The following is a 14,758-nucleotide window of genomic DNA, read 5'->3' on the forward strand; positions in this document are numbered from 1 at the left end:
CACAGCTGTCTAGAGGTAAGCACGGGCTGATACTCACAGCACCGGTGAGAAAATAAGCTAGTCTGGTACCAGCTATTGTGTACATTCACTGAGTGTGCATTTTCTCATGTCTGCACATTCAGGTTTATATATAGGACTCAGGCCTCACAGTTTAGGCACAGAGCTGTGATTCAGTCACTGCAATCTAGCAAAGGAGACTTCTGTGTGAGACTGAGCAGATTATCTCATCAGAATTCATCCCACAGACCTCGCTATGGTCAGTTACAAAACTCTTCAGTAGTAAAGTACAGGCTGAAACTTGGACTCATACCTGCAGTTCTTCAGGTCCTGAAACACAATTCCAAATGAGGAAGAAGATAAGACTGGGCAAACACCTTTCCTTGTCTGACACAGTGTCAGCAATGGCATTTGGATATAATCTGCACTAAACACTCACTAGCACACTAGCATGGCCATAAACACAGGTAGCTCTTACTAGGGCTTGCCTCCATGTAGGGAAAAGCCTTGCAGATGGGGTGGGGAGTCTGTACCAGCTGCCCTGTCACTGCTTTCTGTATTCTCTGCACGACCCTTACGCAGGCACGACTATTGTAGGTACAAAGTGGAATTCTTAACCAGCAAAAAAACCAGAATCAGATGCATGAAAATGATAAATATTGCTTTATTAAATTACTTTCATACTCCTACAAAGAAATTTTCTGATTTCCGTTACAGAATTAAATGAAGGAAATTCATTGCTGTCTCTGCAGTTATCTAAATTTAGTTACAAAAAGGTTGTAAAAAGACCAGCCTATTCAAGTTACATAAAAAAGGCAGAGAATAGACAAGTTCCCTTAGGAATCTTGAGGCTCAGAAATATAAAGTCCTATAATACAATGAAATTAAGAATTCAGCAATGTGTTGAACAATTGTAAACTGTAACTGCACTAGTGGACCACATTATTCAGCAGTTTCCTTAAAGGTATGAACTGTGAACTGGACAAAAAGTGTAGCTGACACAGCAGACCTCATTTAGTTGTTCTCCCGTTCACCCCCTCCAAGTAAAAGTTGTGAGATCAGCATTCAGCCTTTAAATGATAGGAAGGAAACTTGCCTCCATAAATATCAGAAAATTCTCCATTCTGTAAGTATTTATATAAAGTAACGAGCTGTTACAAATCAGTTTCAAGTAAAACAGGTGGCTGAGGCAAAAATAATCAAAATCAGATCATACATAATTTTACTGTAAATACAGTAATTTGAAAGATAAACACATAACCATAGCACTGACGGGGTATCAATGCCGCTGTGTTATAGACATGATGTGTCAGTAGAAAATTAGGATGTCTATTACCAAAATCGAGGACATTCATTCCAGTCTCTGGTAATCTAATCTTAGTGCAAAACAGATGCTAAGACATATTTAGCAAAAGAGGTGATACATTTAAGGCCAAAAATTTGTTCAGTCATCACTATCGCTTCCAGATTCACTCAGCTGCAAGTCATTTCCTAGAAGAGAGAGAGTCATCGCGTTAGTCATTTTCAAGGAAATACTTTTCTTCAAGACATTCCCTTTCCCAATTAAAGGCTTACAGAAACTAATACCAAACAAGTCAGGGGGGTTGGACCAGATGATGATCTCTGAAAAGTCCCTTCTAACCCAAACTCTTTGATTATAAGAGAATAAATAGGTGTGGAACCCAACTCCCCGGTGACAGACCCTTAGAGAGAGCCCACTGCCACCAGTTTAAAATCTTGGCAAGGAAGCCATTAGCTTATTAGTCACAAGTGCAGGTATTTAATATCGCCAGATCACAGAAGACAACACCTAGCTATCTTTGCCACCCACATTTTCGTGCTTCATAAGTGGGAAAACTGCTGGTGAATGCAGATTTGTGAAAAACGAGTTGTTGTTTTTGAAGCACATCTCAACGCTGCTCAGCCCTGCTTGCAAACAAAGCTGTGTCTCAATGGAGAAGAGCAGCTCTTTGATGTCCCATTTAAAGATGTATCAATGACCTACTATTTCAAACAGGTTTTGGAACAAGCGAACAAACAAAACATCAAAAGGAAGTTTACACAGCACTTTAATTTGGTGGCTATATATATTTCCAAATGGGGAAGTAAGAAGAAAGACTACATTGTACTTCGAATGGATGTCCATAAGCTTAGGGGGTGGGAGGGAGGGAATCTTTCCAGGATGACAGAGAGCTAACAAAAAACTACAGCAGCATGCTGTACAGATTCGACACCGCATCGAGCAGCTTCCCACGCTTTTTGAAGGGTCTGTTCCAGCCAGTCTGCTTTTATTCACACCTCCCTTGCCAAACAGCCATAAAAAAAAACACCCTCACCTTAAAAACTGCATCTCAGGTTGTGCAGAAATGGCTTAAAAAGAACAAAATAAAAATAATAATAATTGAAAAAAAAATAAAATCACTGCAATTGAGTAGGCAGGAGCTATTCCACATGCCCTTCCCTCAGCTGCAGCACCCTTCACACATCACTTCTGCAGCGGGTAGAACAGTAACCTCGAGAGGGTGAGCCCAGCAAGGCGCTGGGATTGGATCTTTTGTTATCAGGCATATCATTTCTGCCAGAACACTGAAGTCTTTAACATGGCTGCATTTAGCCTGCCTTTGTTTTCCACTGTGTCATCACTAATGCTTCGAAAGTGGTACAAGATTCTCTGCAGCGAAACAGAAAACGCTGTATGTAAGGCCAGAACAGCGAAGATGGCTGTTTCCGGCACAGCACTCTTTAAAGTACTGACAGGGACAGTTTTTTCCCCTCAATCCTCTATACAGAGACAACATTACCAGCCACGTGATTTTCACATAAATTCAAAATTGCTTTTTAAAAGAACAAAAATCAATCCACTTGTCACTAATTATTCAGGACAATAAATAATATTTAAGGACAGAGAACGGCATTATAAACTCATGCATTTATCATTCAAAGGAGAACTTACAGTGAAATCACAGGACATTCCAGCCCTGTTATGCACTACCTACTTTAGGAGAGCATGAACAAGAAGATAACCGTCCAAATAGGGATTCTGCAGCCTCCAAAAGTTATTTCAACACAGTTAATAGAAATTACACAAACCCTACAACGCCAGCCAAAAATACCAGTGCTTGTGAAAACCAGCAGATGGGAAAACCAAGAACTCCACGTTCCAGAGTCAGAAATAATGCACTGAGGATTTGATTTACTTCAGGGAAAATTTTCTACCCCGTTTTCATAACCCTACCTCCAAAACACCTTGAGAGAGATGCCAGAATAACAGAGGCTCCAGTTAGCAGTTTTCAGATGGGTTTGGTGCAAGAATGGAAAGTTCACTCAACTAGGGCTCTGAAGAAACATCTAGACTCTGTGGTACTTACACCACAGCATTAAAGTTGGGAAAACTGTGGAATTCAGTTTTCACAAAGCCAGTTGTTTTTTAGCAACATTAATTGGGGAAATAGATTACACTGCAAGCTACAACATCTCCTAAACCTTTAAGTCAATGACTGTAACGCATTCAGCTGAATTCTTGCAAATTACAGAGGATGGGAAAACTCAGAGGAGCAGCCCATGTTTCACAGGTCTTAGTGGTCACACCAACACCAAACTAATAAAAGGGAAAAATATTTCAGGACTGGCTGCTTGTGCCAGCACCAAGTTATCAAAAAAGTGAAGTTGTGCTGAATACTATGTACATAGCTAAAGACCTGAGAACTGCCAATGTATGCTCATTTTTCTTTGGCACATTGTTTTATTTAACATAACTCTGATTTATAGAAAAAGTAGACAAAAAGGAATGTATAATGTGATATTTATAAAGAACAGATCCATTAGTGGTATTCTGGGGGTGAGAGGCAGTCTTGAGCCCCAGATTCCTGAGGAGATAGATCACATATATCTGACAGAAGAACTTGGTTACCATGCTCTAGACACCACCTCCCATGTTTTCCAAGTCCCACAAAGCCTCAGCTGTACAATTTGTACATGCAAGATGAAACTCTGCTCCCTAAAGCCTTCCTCCAGCCTTCAGTGCACACACAGTAAGCCAAAGGAAAACTTCACTAGTGACCTAGGATGGTTCTGGTTCTACATAACTCCATCTAATTTCTCCAGGTTTCATTCTTCTGCCAAATTCCCTCAGCAAGGGAGCTAGAGAAAGAGACTGTTCTTCAAAGTAGCTGTTTGCCTACCTGAAGTGTACTTTAAGTGTTAACCATACTGGAAGTTGGGGACAAAATTGTTTTAAGCAGTAAATAAATCTGTGACCATAACAGAAGTAAATAGGACTAAACTAAAGATCTAGGCAAGCTCAGATAGTCAAGCCCAAGTTTTGATGATACAGAGAGAGGTTCTGCATGTCAACACGGTACTCAAGCATCATCAAGCCACCAACTTCCCCCATAACAGTTTTGATGTTGTCATGTTTTAAGCCACGTTTTCTCACTATGACTGTCAGAACTGGTGAACGTGGCCACCTGTACTTGTATTTCTCAGTGGAAGCTTTGCCAGCTGGGGCTCTGTCACTGGGGTAGAGCTTAATCTTGTTTTCGTAACAGTTTTATTTAAAGCATGAGGAATGGGAAATCCCATTTGTGAATAAGGGCTGAAATAAGTGGCACACTCTAGGCAAATTATAAACATGAAGACATTGTTCTCTACAGTGACAGTAAAATGAAAGCAGCATTTAGTCCTTCGCACATGAAGTCACAGGACTTTTCAGTCTGATCTTATCTGCTAATGGAGTACATAATTAAATATCTGTGCTGGTTATTTAAGTATTTAAATGCTAACTACAAAAAAATCCCTGTTCGTGTGATCCATTAAGTACTGAAATAAAAGCAGATCTGCCACAGTCTAAAATTTCAGTATAACAAGTTTACATATAAATGATAAACCTCAAAGATCTTGGGCTGCAAACTAGGGTGGATGGGAATCTCCTCAAACCAGGAGCCTGCAGCTAAGCACCTAATTAAAAATCTAACCATTTTCAAAGAGTTGCTGTAGCTGCATACAGTCACACAGCTGCTTCACTGGGTGTCTGCACACTCCTGCTATTTAGGTACTGAACTTCACATTCTCTACCTAGTGGGATTTTTAGTTTTTTCCTATCCAAACTCTCCTTTTTTTTGCATAGGCTGAGCATTCAATCCAGGCTGCGCAGCAACTGCTGCTTGTGGAACATCACAACTACTCCTCAAATTACAATTTTCGTGGCCTGAATGGGTAGAATAAGATAATATCACCCAAAAGCAAATCGCCTCCTTCCCTGCAAGCAGAGGACAGTTTAGCCATGCTGTCCAGTGGAACAGTGCCATGAATAACAGTAACTGGAGTAGCTAAGAATACACTATTGCTTCTGTTATTCAGAGTGTTCACTAGTACAGTGTCTTTCCCGTAGCTCTACCCAAGAAATTACAAGCATATGTTTTGGGAGTGCCCTGTTAGTTCAAGTATTTTCAATATGAAATTACTGTTCTCCAGTTCCAATGTATATAACTGGGAGAAAGCCAGAACAACTTAGGAGATCTTTTCAACTGCATCAGCTTTAATTTAAATACCTCTGGAGACCAAGAACCTTCTAGCCCAATGTCTAATTCAGACTGCTGCTGAACAATCAAAACCCCTAGCATCGCTTCCCACAGTTTTAATTATAACAGAGACATACTTAAAAACAATATGGTTTCCTTTCGGAATCTTGATGTCTGGGACCGTGCACTAAGAAAAGAACAGCCTTTGTACTTACGTAGTGTATTCATCATATGACCACTGCTCTCTTGGGATCTGTTATGACTGGCATCTTTGTCAGGGACAGCCTGCTGTGGTATGGCAGACATGGTAGGCTGAGGCTGCAAGTATGGCATTGACATAGGAAGAGAGGGCTTCATTTCCTCATCTTCGGAGTCGCTAGAACTATTTTCACTACTTGATGAAGAGGATGAAGAACTTTTAGAGTCAGACGAACTGTCAGAGCTACTCAGCTGGTCCATGATACTGGCCTCTGCTTTTAGCTCTGGAAAGACACATTAAGATTGTTTCTCAGTTAATGTTCATCACAATTGAAAAAAAAAAAAAAGAAAGAGGGGAAAACAATAATAAAAAAAAAAAAATCAACAACAGAAATCAGGTACACTCATTGCAGCAACTAAGAAAACCAAACTAAACCCTCCAGAACTCTCCAGGACAAGGAAAAGGGCACAAGAAAGCATCCAGCCTGTCACGTGGTTTTCTTCTCTCATAGCTTGGGCACTTTCTCCTTTTCAAGCCAAACATTCAAACAAGGGTGACTGTGAACCCAAACACTAACCCCACATTCCACAGGGCAGCGCATCCCACATGGCCTTTAATTTCTGCAACTAGAAAGTCATCTGTATTTTCCAGAGCACCCCCAAAAGATGCCTTTTGCTGACTAAGAACTGCAGCTACAATCACACAGCGAAGTCAGCTGTAGAGGTGTCTGCAGCTGCACCCAGAACACCTCCCAGCAGTTCAGCATTACAATCAATACACTTGTTTGGGCTGTGTGACATTTTGTTTAAAATCCAGTTAAGCATGAGAATATCTGAAGGAACCAACTACAGTTGTAGTAAACTAGTTTTGTATTAGGATGATTTCACCAAATCCTTGCTCTCTTTAGAGATGTGCATGGGTGAAAAAAAAAAATCATCTACAACAACAAGAGGCAGACAAGAAATACTGGAAATTAACAGATCAAACTGACTCAGCCAAGTTGCATTCTTGATGAAACAACTCACCTGACTACAATGATATTTAGGACAGTGTGACTGGATAGACCCTCCCGCCCAGTATGCATTTATTATACATACTACCTGAAGTCCAACAACCAGAGGAAGTTAGGTCTTGCAGAAAGGGTACGTGGGCAAAACAGGGGTGCTGTGGAAGCAAGCAATCTGAAACAGGCCCCTGAAACATGGTGGGGGTGGAGATTTTATATAGTGACTTGGAGAGTTATCTAGAGCACAGAAGCTCATTATTATACAAGATTGTAACTACCGAGACATTTGTTAAAATGGTCTTATAAGCACTTGGAATACTTCAGGAACAGCTTTGATACAGCAGACATAAAAAACAAGTAGAAGAAGAGTGGTTCATCTTGCTTCAAATTTACCCAATACAGAAGAACAGGTTGAAGATGAAAGTCACCAAGATGCGAGATGGCTCAGAGCTTAATCAAAGAAGGGAGAACAAAAGGGTAAGCTGGAACACAAGCTTCCACAAAGCCTTCTAATCGTGAGTTATCAAAGATCGATCTAAACAAAAGGTGCTTAGGCCACTCAGCCTTATCAAAGGCCAGTCTAAAGGAAGATGGTGCTCAGGAAAAGCAGTACCTGAAATGCTGCAGCTATGGGTAGGACAAACTAACCAAGTGCCAAGGAAGAACAGAAAGTACAATAAAAGACTGTACTGTCTGACACGAACAGAAGTAAAGAGAATGGGTTGTTGGTGGTAGAGAAAACATCCTCCTGTTACTAAGGATATGTACAAGAGAACAGCTTAAGGACAGTAAAGAACCCAGAAAACCCAAGGCAAAAATTAGGTTGCAGCTAGGAGAAATGCAAAGACGTCATTTCAAAATCAATTCTAGAGAAGTTCCAGTGAAAGAACTGATCTACCACACATCTGGGGCTGTAAAATAACAGGGAGATACCACTCAAGTTGTAAGCACTTAGTTACACTTCCTCCCTGCTCTCACCAATGTCTAATATGAAAAAAAAAAAAATTAAGTGAAAGGCTAACAGTTAATCCTGGATACAGAGGAATAAGATCTCTGCTTTGAGATTTGAAATAATTTAATCTGACAGAATTTAAATGAAGAATTTTCAAACAGCGAAGGAAGGGCTGTACATATACTGGAGGACAAATGGAAGTGATGTTTCTCCCCACCCAAAAACATAAAGCTAGTAACAAGTTCAAGGTAGCTTACTTAAGCAGGAACAGTCAGTTACACAACCACGGGATGAAGAGCGATTAAGCAGGTAACACTTCTGAAGAGCCTGCGAGTTACAGTGGAGCCTTACGCAGAGTCCCACTGCACCATGCTGCTGTGGAAGCCACAGGCATTACACTGGGATCTGATACTGTTTGGCCTTTGCATTTAGTGATGGATAGTGCCTGTAAGACAGTCTTCTTGCTCAACTCAGCACTGCTAAAACCTTAGCTGAAATGGTGAATGTATGTAGGTGCTATGCTTCAGGGAGGTTTTTGGCTAGTTGGAAGATAGCTAAGAGGAAAGCGACGATGGATTGGGGCTGGAGAAAACCTAACTTCTAAGGGCAGCTTGAACCAGCTGGCATCATTTTGCATAAGGAGTGGGTAAAACATAGCAGCTTCTGAGTACCTGAAGGACTGCTCAAAGGCAGCAGAGGAATCTGGTTTATACTCACGTGATAAATATGAAAGCAGTAGTGGGCTTACTGTCGGGTCATTAGGAAGACCCTGAACAGCGAGGAGAGCAAAGCCCTGCAATGAATTGCTAACAAGAACACAGGACCTGTCACTGGAAGGATTTAAAAACAGGTTACAAAATTTATGTCAGAAACCTGACTTCAGGACAGGGTCGACTAGATGACTTCAGAAGTTCCCTATACCATCCCTATTTGTCAATTATTCCACGTTGTTTAGTAGCATTCACATTTGGACTGGCACTACGGAAGAGTCTGATAGACATTGGCAGCCACTATGGTGACTTGCAATATGTTTGACACAACCACTCCCTCCTAAAACAACAGACCATCAAGAAAAAGTGCTCAAGTACTCCTTCTCCACAACCTTAGATGTATTCTAGTACTGCCCTGCCCACTACTGATTTCTGGTGCGAGTTTAAGACCAAAATGGAAAGAAAAAAACCCAAACCTCTTCATAATGACACATCTAAAGGAAAAAAAAAAATCTGTTTAAAGGAATTCAGAACATCTTGGGAGGCAGATGTCAATTCCAGTCAATGAAACTGCCACCTGTCAGCATTTCTGTAGCAACTAATTACCACCTGCCATTCTTCTTGTCCTCCAACAGGAAATAAGGCCTCCTATTAAGTAAAATACAAGTGTCACACCAAACCAGAGTCTCTCAAGAATGCACTGCACTGTTCAGGGGTCAATTTATGCAGGGTTTTTGCTGTCTTTTTCATTAGAACCTCATCATTCACAAGGTCTTATCTGGTAGTTTAAACTGTATTTTGAGTTGCACGGCACCGTAACCTATATGATTGCTGAGTGCAGAGAAAGAATATAGTGATGTCAAAACAGAAGTGACTGAGTTGGTTCCAGCACCACAATACAAGCAACTGTATTCTTGATTAAAGTAGGAATGGACAGCAGAATCAAAGATAGAAAGCATTATTAAGCCTAATGGTTCATATGATTATTTTTGTTCAACTTTTGCAAGCTTCAAACACAGCTTTGTAACCACTTGAGCCTGACTGGGCATTTCCACACCAGGGTAAAGTAATAATAATCAGCTTATAGTGTGAATCTGAAATTGAAAAAAAAAAAACCCAAAACAAAACAAAGAATAAAAGCCACACAAACAAAAACCTTGGCTCTTAAAAAATAATTGCTAGTTGGGAACAAAGCTTCTGAGACTTAGGTACCAGCAGAGCTTACCTCGTTCGATGTCATCCATAGGAGAAGAGGGAAACATCTTCTCTTTCGGTGGAGAACTTTTCACGTTGTTTGGAACCTTAGTTGCATTGCGCATTTGCTGCTGTTGCTGCTCAAGGCGAGACTGGACTTTACTGCTTCCTTCAGCTCTGTGCACAAGAGCAAAGTATTTTTAATTATTAGAAGACAAGGTGCAAGGAAAAAGGCAAGAAAGCAGGAAGATGGTAGCTTAAGTTATAGAATTATTTGTCAAACTTTTCTAAATAGCATCATAAGATTGATAGGTGTGTTGTTATACTGGCATGTCCTTATATAAATGTATTGAAATTTGGCTTTTAATACACTGCTAATAACTTTTTAACCCTTTGTCAGTTGATTTGGTTTTCTACCCGGCTACCCCAAAACCTTGAGATGAGAAAAACATGCCATTAATATCACCAAAACGTGTCACAGAATGCATCTCTCTCTTTTTTATTTCCTCATTTAGGAGTCAGAAGACAGTAGGTAAGCTACTTTCCAAAAAAACCCAAAACAAAACCAAAACCTTCTCCCACCCCCTCCTTCTAAGCTCATCAGAAAATAGTTACCATCTCTTTAGACAATGTGACAGTTGCTGGTTAAAAAAAAACCAAACAAAAACTGTTTCTTCACACTTGAAAGCTGTGAGGTCAGTGAGCTTTTCACTCTGTTGAGCAAGGCTGGGTACTTTCTAAAAATGTTGTTTTGCTAAAAATAGCAGCGGGTAGTTACATGCCTGGATTTAGACTGATTAATGAATCAATTTTCACAATGAGTAAAAGCACAGTTGCTTCTCCTGTAAGTCACCCACCTGGTTTTTTTCACAGTGATGTTGCTACTAAGCTTCTCTAGGCGACATTCTCCAGTGTCGTGGTTGATAATTAGGATACATTCTTTTAGGTAAGGCTTCTTGGAGCCCTTGAACACCGTCACTGGTGGAGTTGAGCCCTGTTGAATCAGAAGTCCAGCGTTACTCCTGCAGACTTATTTTCCCTCAGGAACAGCAATCCACCACAGAGATGCCGAGCCCCCTCCAAGCGATCACTTCTAGGCTATAGAAACGTTATCAGTTAGTTCTAGTCAGAGCTGCAGTGGCTGTGACCAAAAGCAGCTGGTGTTTGCCTGGAATGGGATCTCTCTCTCCGCTCAGTTTGAGACTGATTAAATGCTTCTTTCCCAGCGAGAGCAGGCTCACTGCAGGACTCCTTTTACTGAAAGGGGTTTGGGTTACCGTATCGGCAGAGCAGTAACCCATGGCAGGTAGTAAATTTCCCCTTTCCAGCCTTTCCTGCTTTAGAACTGAACTAGAGCAATAAATACCAAGGGGAAACTTGCACTGCCAACATCCACATGAAGCTTTTCTGTGTACTCAACGCTTCTGGGTCATCCTACAGCATATTTCCAGTGCCGTGACTACACTTAAAGTTACAGTGCAGCTGTTTAACCTTTAGGTCTTTTGTAAATTTACATTGTTAGAACAGTTGTTTTTCTATCCTAAAAAAAATACAAATCACACTAGCAGCTCTGAAACAGCCTGAAACTTCCTATCCTTCTATATTCAGTCTCCACCTATGACAACAAAATTAATTATTCCCTTAGACACACAACTCTTCAGCCACCTCACTCACCTCGATATTTGGCAGTGTTATTGTCACCTGTTCACCTTTGCCAACTTCAAGGTCTCCTTCACAGGACATATCAATAGATGCAGGCTTAAAGTCATCTAAATATAAAAACAACCTGAATTATTTACAGGCTTGTCAGGAATCTCATATATGTAGACACCTTTTAATTGCAGTTGGAGGCTATTAGGTTAATGCCTTTTTTTGCTAGTGTATCATCTACTGTTTCCCTGGAGCAGATAATTCCAGAAGTCAGTAGAATAAAAAGGTCAAGATAGCTTTCTCAAGATTCAGGGGAAGTATTAATACCTTTCAGTTAAAATTAGAAAAATGCTTTTTTAGGTTTTAATTGTTAAAGACGCAGAGTGAGCTGTGTTGTATTTCAAAAGATAAATCACCAGGTAATTACTTTCAGAAAAATCAATAAAAAGTTATTGCAAATGTTCATCCTGAACATGGGAGATGCAGGCAAGTGACTGACAACGCGAAGAACAGCACCAGTCCTCAGTACCCATTTCTGATTTTACTATAAGGTGCACATCAGCAGCTGACCAAGAACTTGAGTTTCAGGATATTTAATTTTATCAAAAGTAAAATTACTTCTCAATTGATTTCCTTTTTGCTGTTTTCAACATCAGAAGTATTGATTAAAATAAGTTTTAAACAAAAGATAGCAATTTCTGGTCCCTCTCAAAGGTCTGAGGCACTGCCAATGAGCACTGCAGCTATGGAACGTACCATTATCTGTAAGATAGTATTTCCACCATAAACAAATCGGAAAGGGCTACAGCTAAAGGCCTGCCTGCAGAGACAGATCTAGGGAGACAGGATGGGATCGAGAAGCTCTGCAAGGCACCTGGCAGCATCCGTGGGTTTGAACCCGTGGCTCCAGCCAACGCACGCCCCGCCTGCACGCCAGAGACCAGCGCCCTGCTGCAGATGGAGAAGAGAAGCACGGAAGGGACCCAGTGCGTGGAGGGGACCCATTAGGCAGCACACGCCCTGGCTGCAGCGCCGATGGCACGGCACGCGTTCCCTGCCTCCCAACCTGTCACGTCACCCGCTGCGGGTCACGGACGGCAGCTCTCTGCTACAGCTGGGGAGCTTCCCAACTCGAAAACACCGCCTGCAACCCACAGACCACAGCTGGGAGCCTGGCTCCAGCTCGCACACCAGCCGGGCAAGAAAACCCAGCTCCAGGAGCCGGTGGGCAGGACTACACGTGCAGCAGAAGGCTCTGAGCTGAGGCACGGGTAATAGCCTCTGCTAGCCTCGTCTATGGCAACCCCCCACACGTCAGCTTAGAGGGATAAGCACAAAATAATTCCAGTTTCTCATCAAATCAGAGAATACTTGCTTTAATATATGGCTGCTGAGTGGCTAGTACTTAGGAAAAATTAAGATACTGACTCCAGCGTCCTTAAACAGACTGCAGATCCTAACTTTGAAGCAGCAGATGTCTCCCCCTTTACTCATTTGTTAACAGAAGCTTCAGGTGTCAGAGAGAGACATTTTTGTGTGTGCATTTGACAGAACTGATGAACGTGCCAGATTCTGTCTCGTTTGTTGGAAAGGAAGAGAGATTTCAAAACAGATTTCAGAATAAATCATCAAATCACAGGAGTCAGCAAGAAATCTTTACGGGTAGGAGGCAGCAGGCATCGTTTTCAGCCCTCTTGAAAAATGAGGGTAAATTTCAAGTTACGGCATTTGTTAAAACGCTTTTATGGCTCTTGCCCGCTGCCTCCCATCCCGCAGCTGCGGACGATCCCAAGCACGGACCCATTTGCTCACGGAGAGCAGCACACTGCCCATTTCCCTGTGCAAAAGCACACAGGGGGCCCCTTCTCCGGAGAGCGTACGTGAGAGTGAATCTTGGGGATCAGACTCTAAATGAGGCATCAAAACCAGAAGCAGCAGTCCTAAATTACCAGAACTATAATCCTGAGAGCATTTGTTTCCTAGCTACCCTCGGAATCTTTGAGCACACACCTCTCTAGATAGTAATTATGTACTCAGGGAGGGCAGGCTGGCTGCGTGATTAATGCTGCCTTTAACCTTTGATTGCCGAACTGCACCGAACTCCTAAAAACCAGGAAAGAGGGCAAAGCCAGGGCTCCGGCCCAGCTCGGTGCTCAGCACAGCCGCAGAGACACACGCCGGGTGGAAAAGCGAAGGAAGAGAAGCCAGGGGTGGCAGCGGGGCCGTGCCCCTCGCCGGAGCAAACGGAGCCAGTCCGGCACCGCGCCGCTCCCCAGGCCCCGGACCAGCAGCCCAGCCGCGGGGACTCGGTTCCCAGGCGTGCCCCAGGGGCCGGCGGCGGGCAACTCATTTCGGCTTCCCGGGCCGCTCCTGTGCCGGTACTCCGGCTCCAGCCACCGGCGGGACCCGCCTGCCGAACGGATAAGCTCCTTCGCCGGCGCCGCTTTGGTGCCCGCCCGAGCGAGGGGCCCCGAGCCCGGCCGCAGCGCAAACAAACCCCGCGGCAGCTTTTGCCACGCTGCCCTCCCCCCACCCCCCTCCCCGGCGCCCGGCCGCCTGCCACGCCGCGTCCTCCTCCCTCGCACCGATGCCCGCCCGGGCCCGCTCCGACCCACCCTCCGCCTGCGAGCGGGGCCGAGCCGGGCCACGGCACCCGCCCGCCCGGCCAGCCTCCCCGCCCCTCGGGGGACCGCGGGGCCAGCGCGGACACACCGGCGGTCCCCCGGGGGGGCTGCCCCGGCCCCAGGCTCACAGCGGACGGTGTGGAAGGCGCAGCGCGGCTGCTTCTCGAAGCTCTCGCCCAGCTTCAACACCCGCTCCTTAGGGTCGAAAAGCGACGGGACAGCTCCGTTCATCGCGGCGCCTCAGACCGCGCTCCAGACCATGGCGAGCCCAGGCGGCCCCCGCCGCTGCCGCCCTCCTCGGCGAACATCCCTCGCGCCGCCCGGACACGCCCACGCGGACGGTGGACGCGCTGCCCCCCCCCACCCCCGCGGCGGGGCAGGCCCCGCCCACCCGGAGCTCCCGCAAGTTGCTGCCGGCGGAGCCCCGCCCACTCAAGCGGCGCGTCACGGGCAGCGCGGGCCTGGATTGGGCGGCGAGGCGGCCCTGCGTAGGGTTCCACGAGTGGGATTGTTGGCGGCAGCGGCTCGCACGCGGATATGCAAATGACACCCTCCTCCTGCAGAGGGGCGATCTGGTTGGTGGAGAGCGGCCGCGACCACACAGCTGGGAGGGGAGGAGGGTGTGGGGGAGCGGTCAGGTTAGAGCCGGAGGGTCTCCAATTTACACACCATCCCCCCCCCGCCCCCCCCGAAGCGGGGGAGTCCCCGCGCAGCGGCAAGAGGGGTCGGGTCTGGCGGGAGGAGGGGCTTCCCCCAGAGCGCGCTGGGGGGCTCCCGGCGGCTCCGAAGGCCTCGGGACCGCCGCCGGCCGTAGGGGCGCCGAGGCGACCGGTAGGAGAGGGGACCTGTCCCTCGCTGTCCCGCTGGCGGGCAGCACCTTTCCACGGCCCTTCCCGCCCCCGCCCCG

The 14,758-nt window shown here is 44.9% G+C and overlaps 1 protein-coding gene across 1 annotated transcript; it reads right to left on the reverse strand.

Moving 5' to 3' along the window:
* Nucleotides 1–1,441: 1,441 nt before the first annotated feature.
* Nucleotides 1,442–14,085, reverse strand: EAF2 (ELL associated factor 2; the record flags this gene model as incomplete). The annotated part of the gene is made up of 6 exons (XM_084265626.1): nt 13,980–14,085; nt 11,252–11,346; nt 10,435–10,571; nt 9,609–9,754; nt 5,732–5,998; nt 1,442–1,488 (listed from the first exon to the last, which is right to left on the reverse strand). Exons 1-6 carry the CDS (start codon nt 14,080–14,082, stop codon nt 1,442–1,444), a joined length of 795 nt encoding a protein of 264 aa, XP_084121752.1. The 5' UTR covers nt 14,083–14,085.
* Nucleotides 14,086–14,758: the final 673 nt, after the last annotated feature.

The sequence above is a fragment of the Gallinula chloropus genome (genome assembly GCF_964237585.1).
Source record: "Gallinula chloropus genome assembly, chromosome: 5".
Lineage (NCBI taxonomy): Eukaryota > Metazoa > Chordata > Aves > Gruiformes > Rallidae > Gallinula > Gallinula chloropus.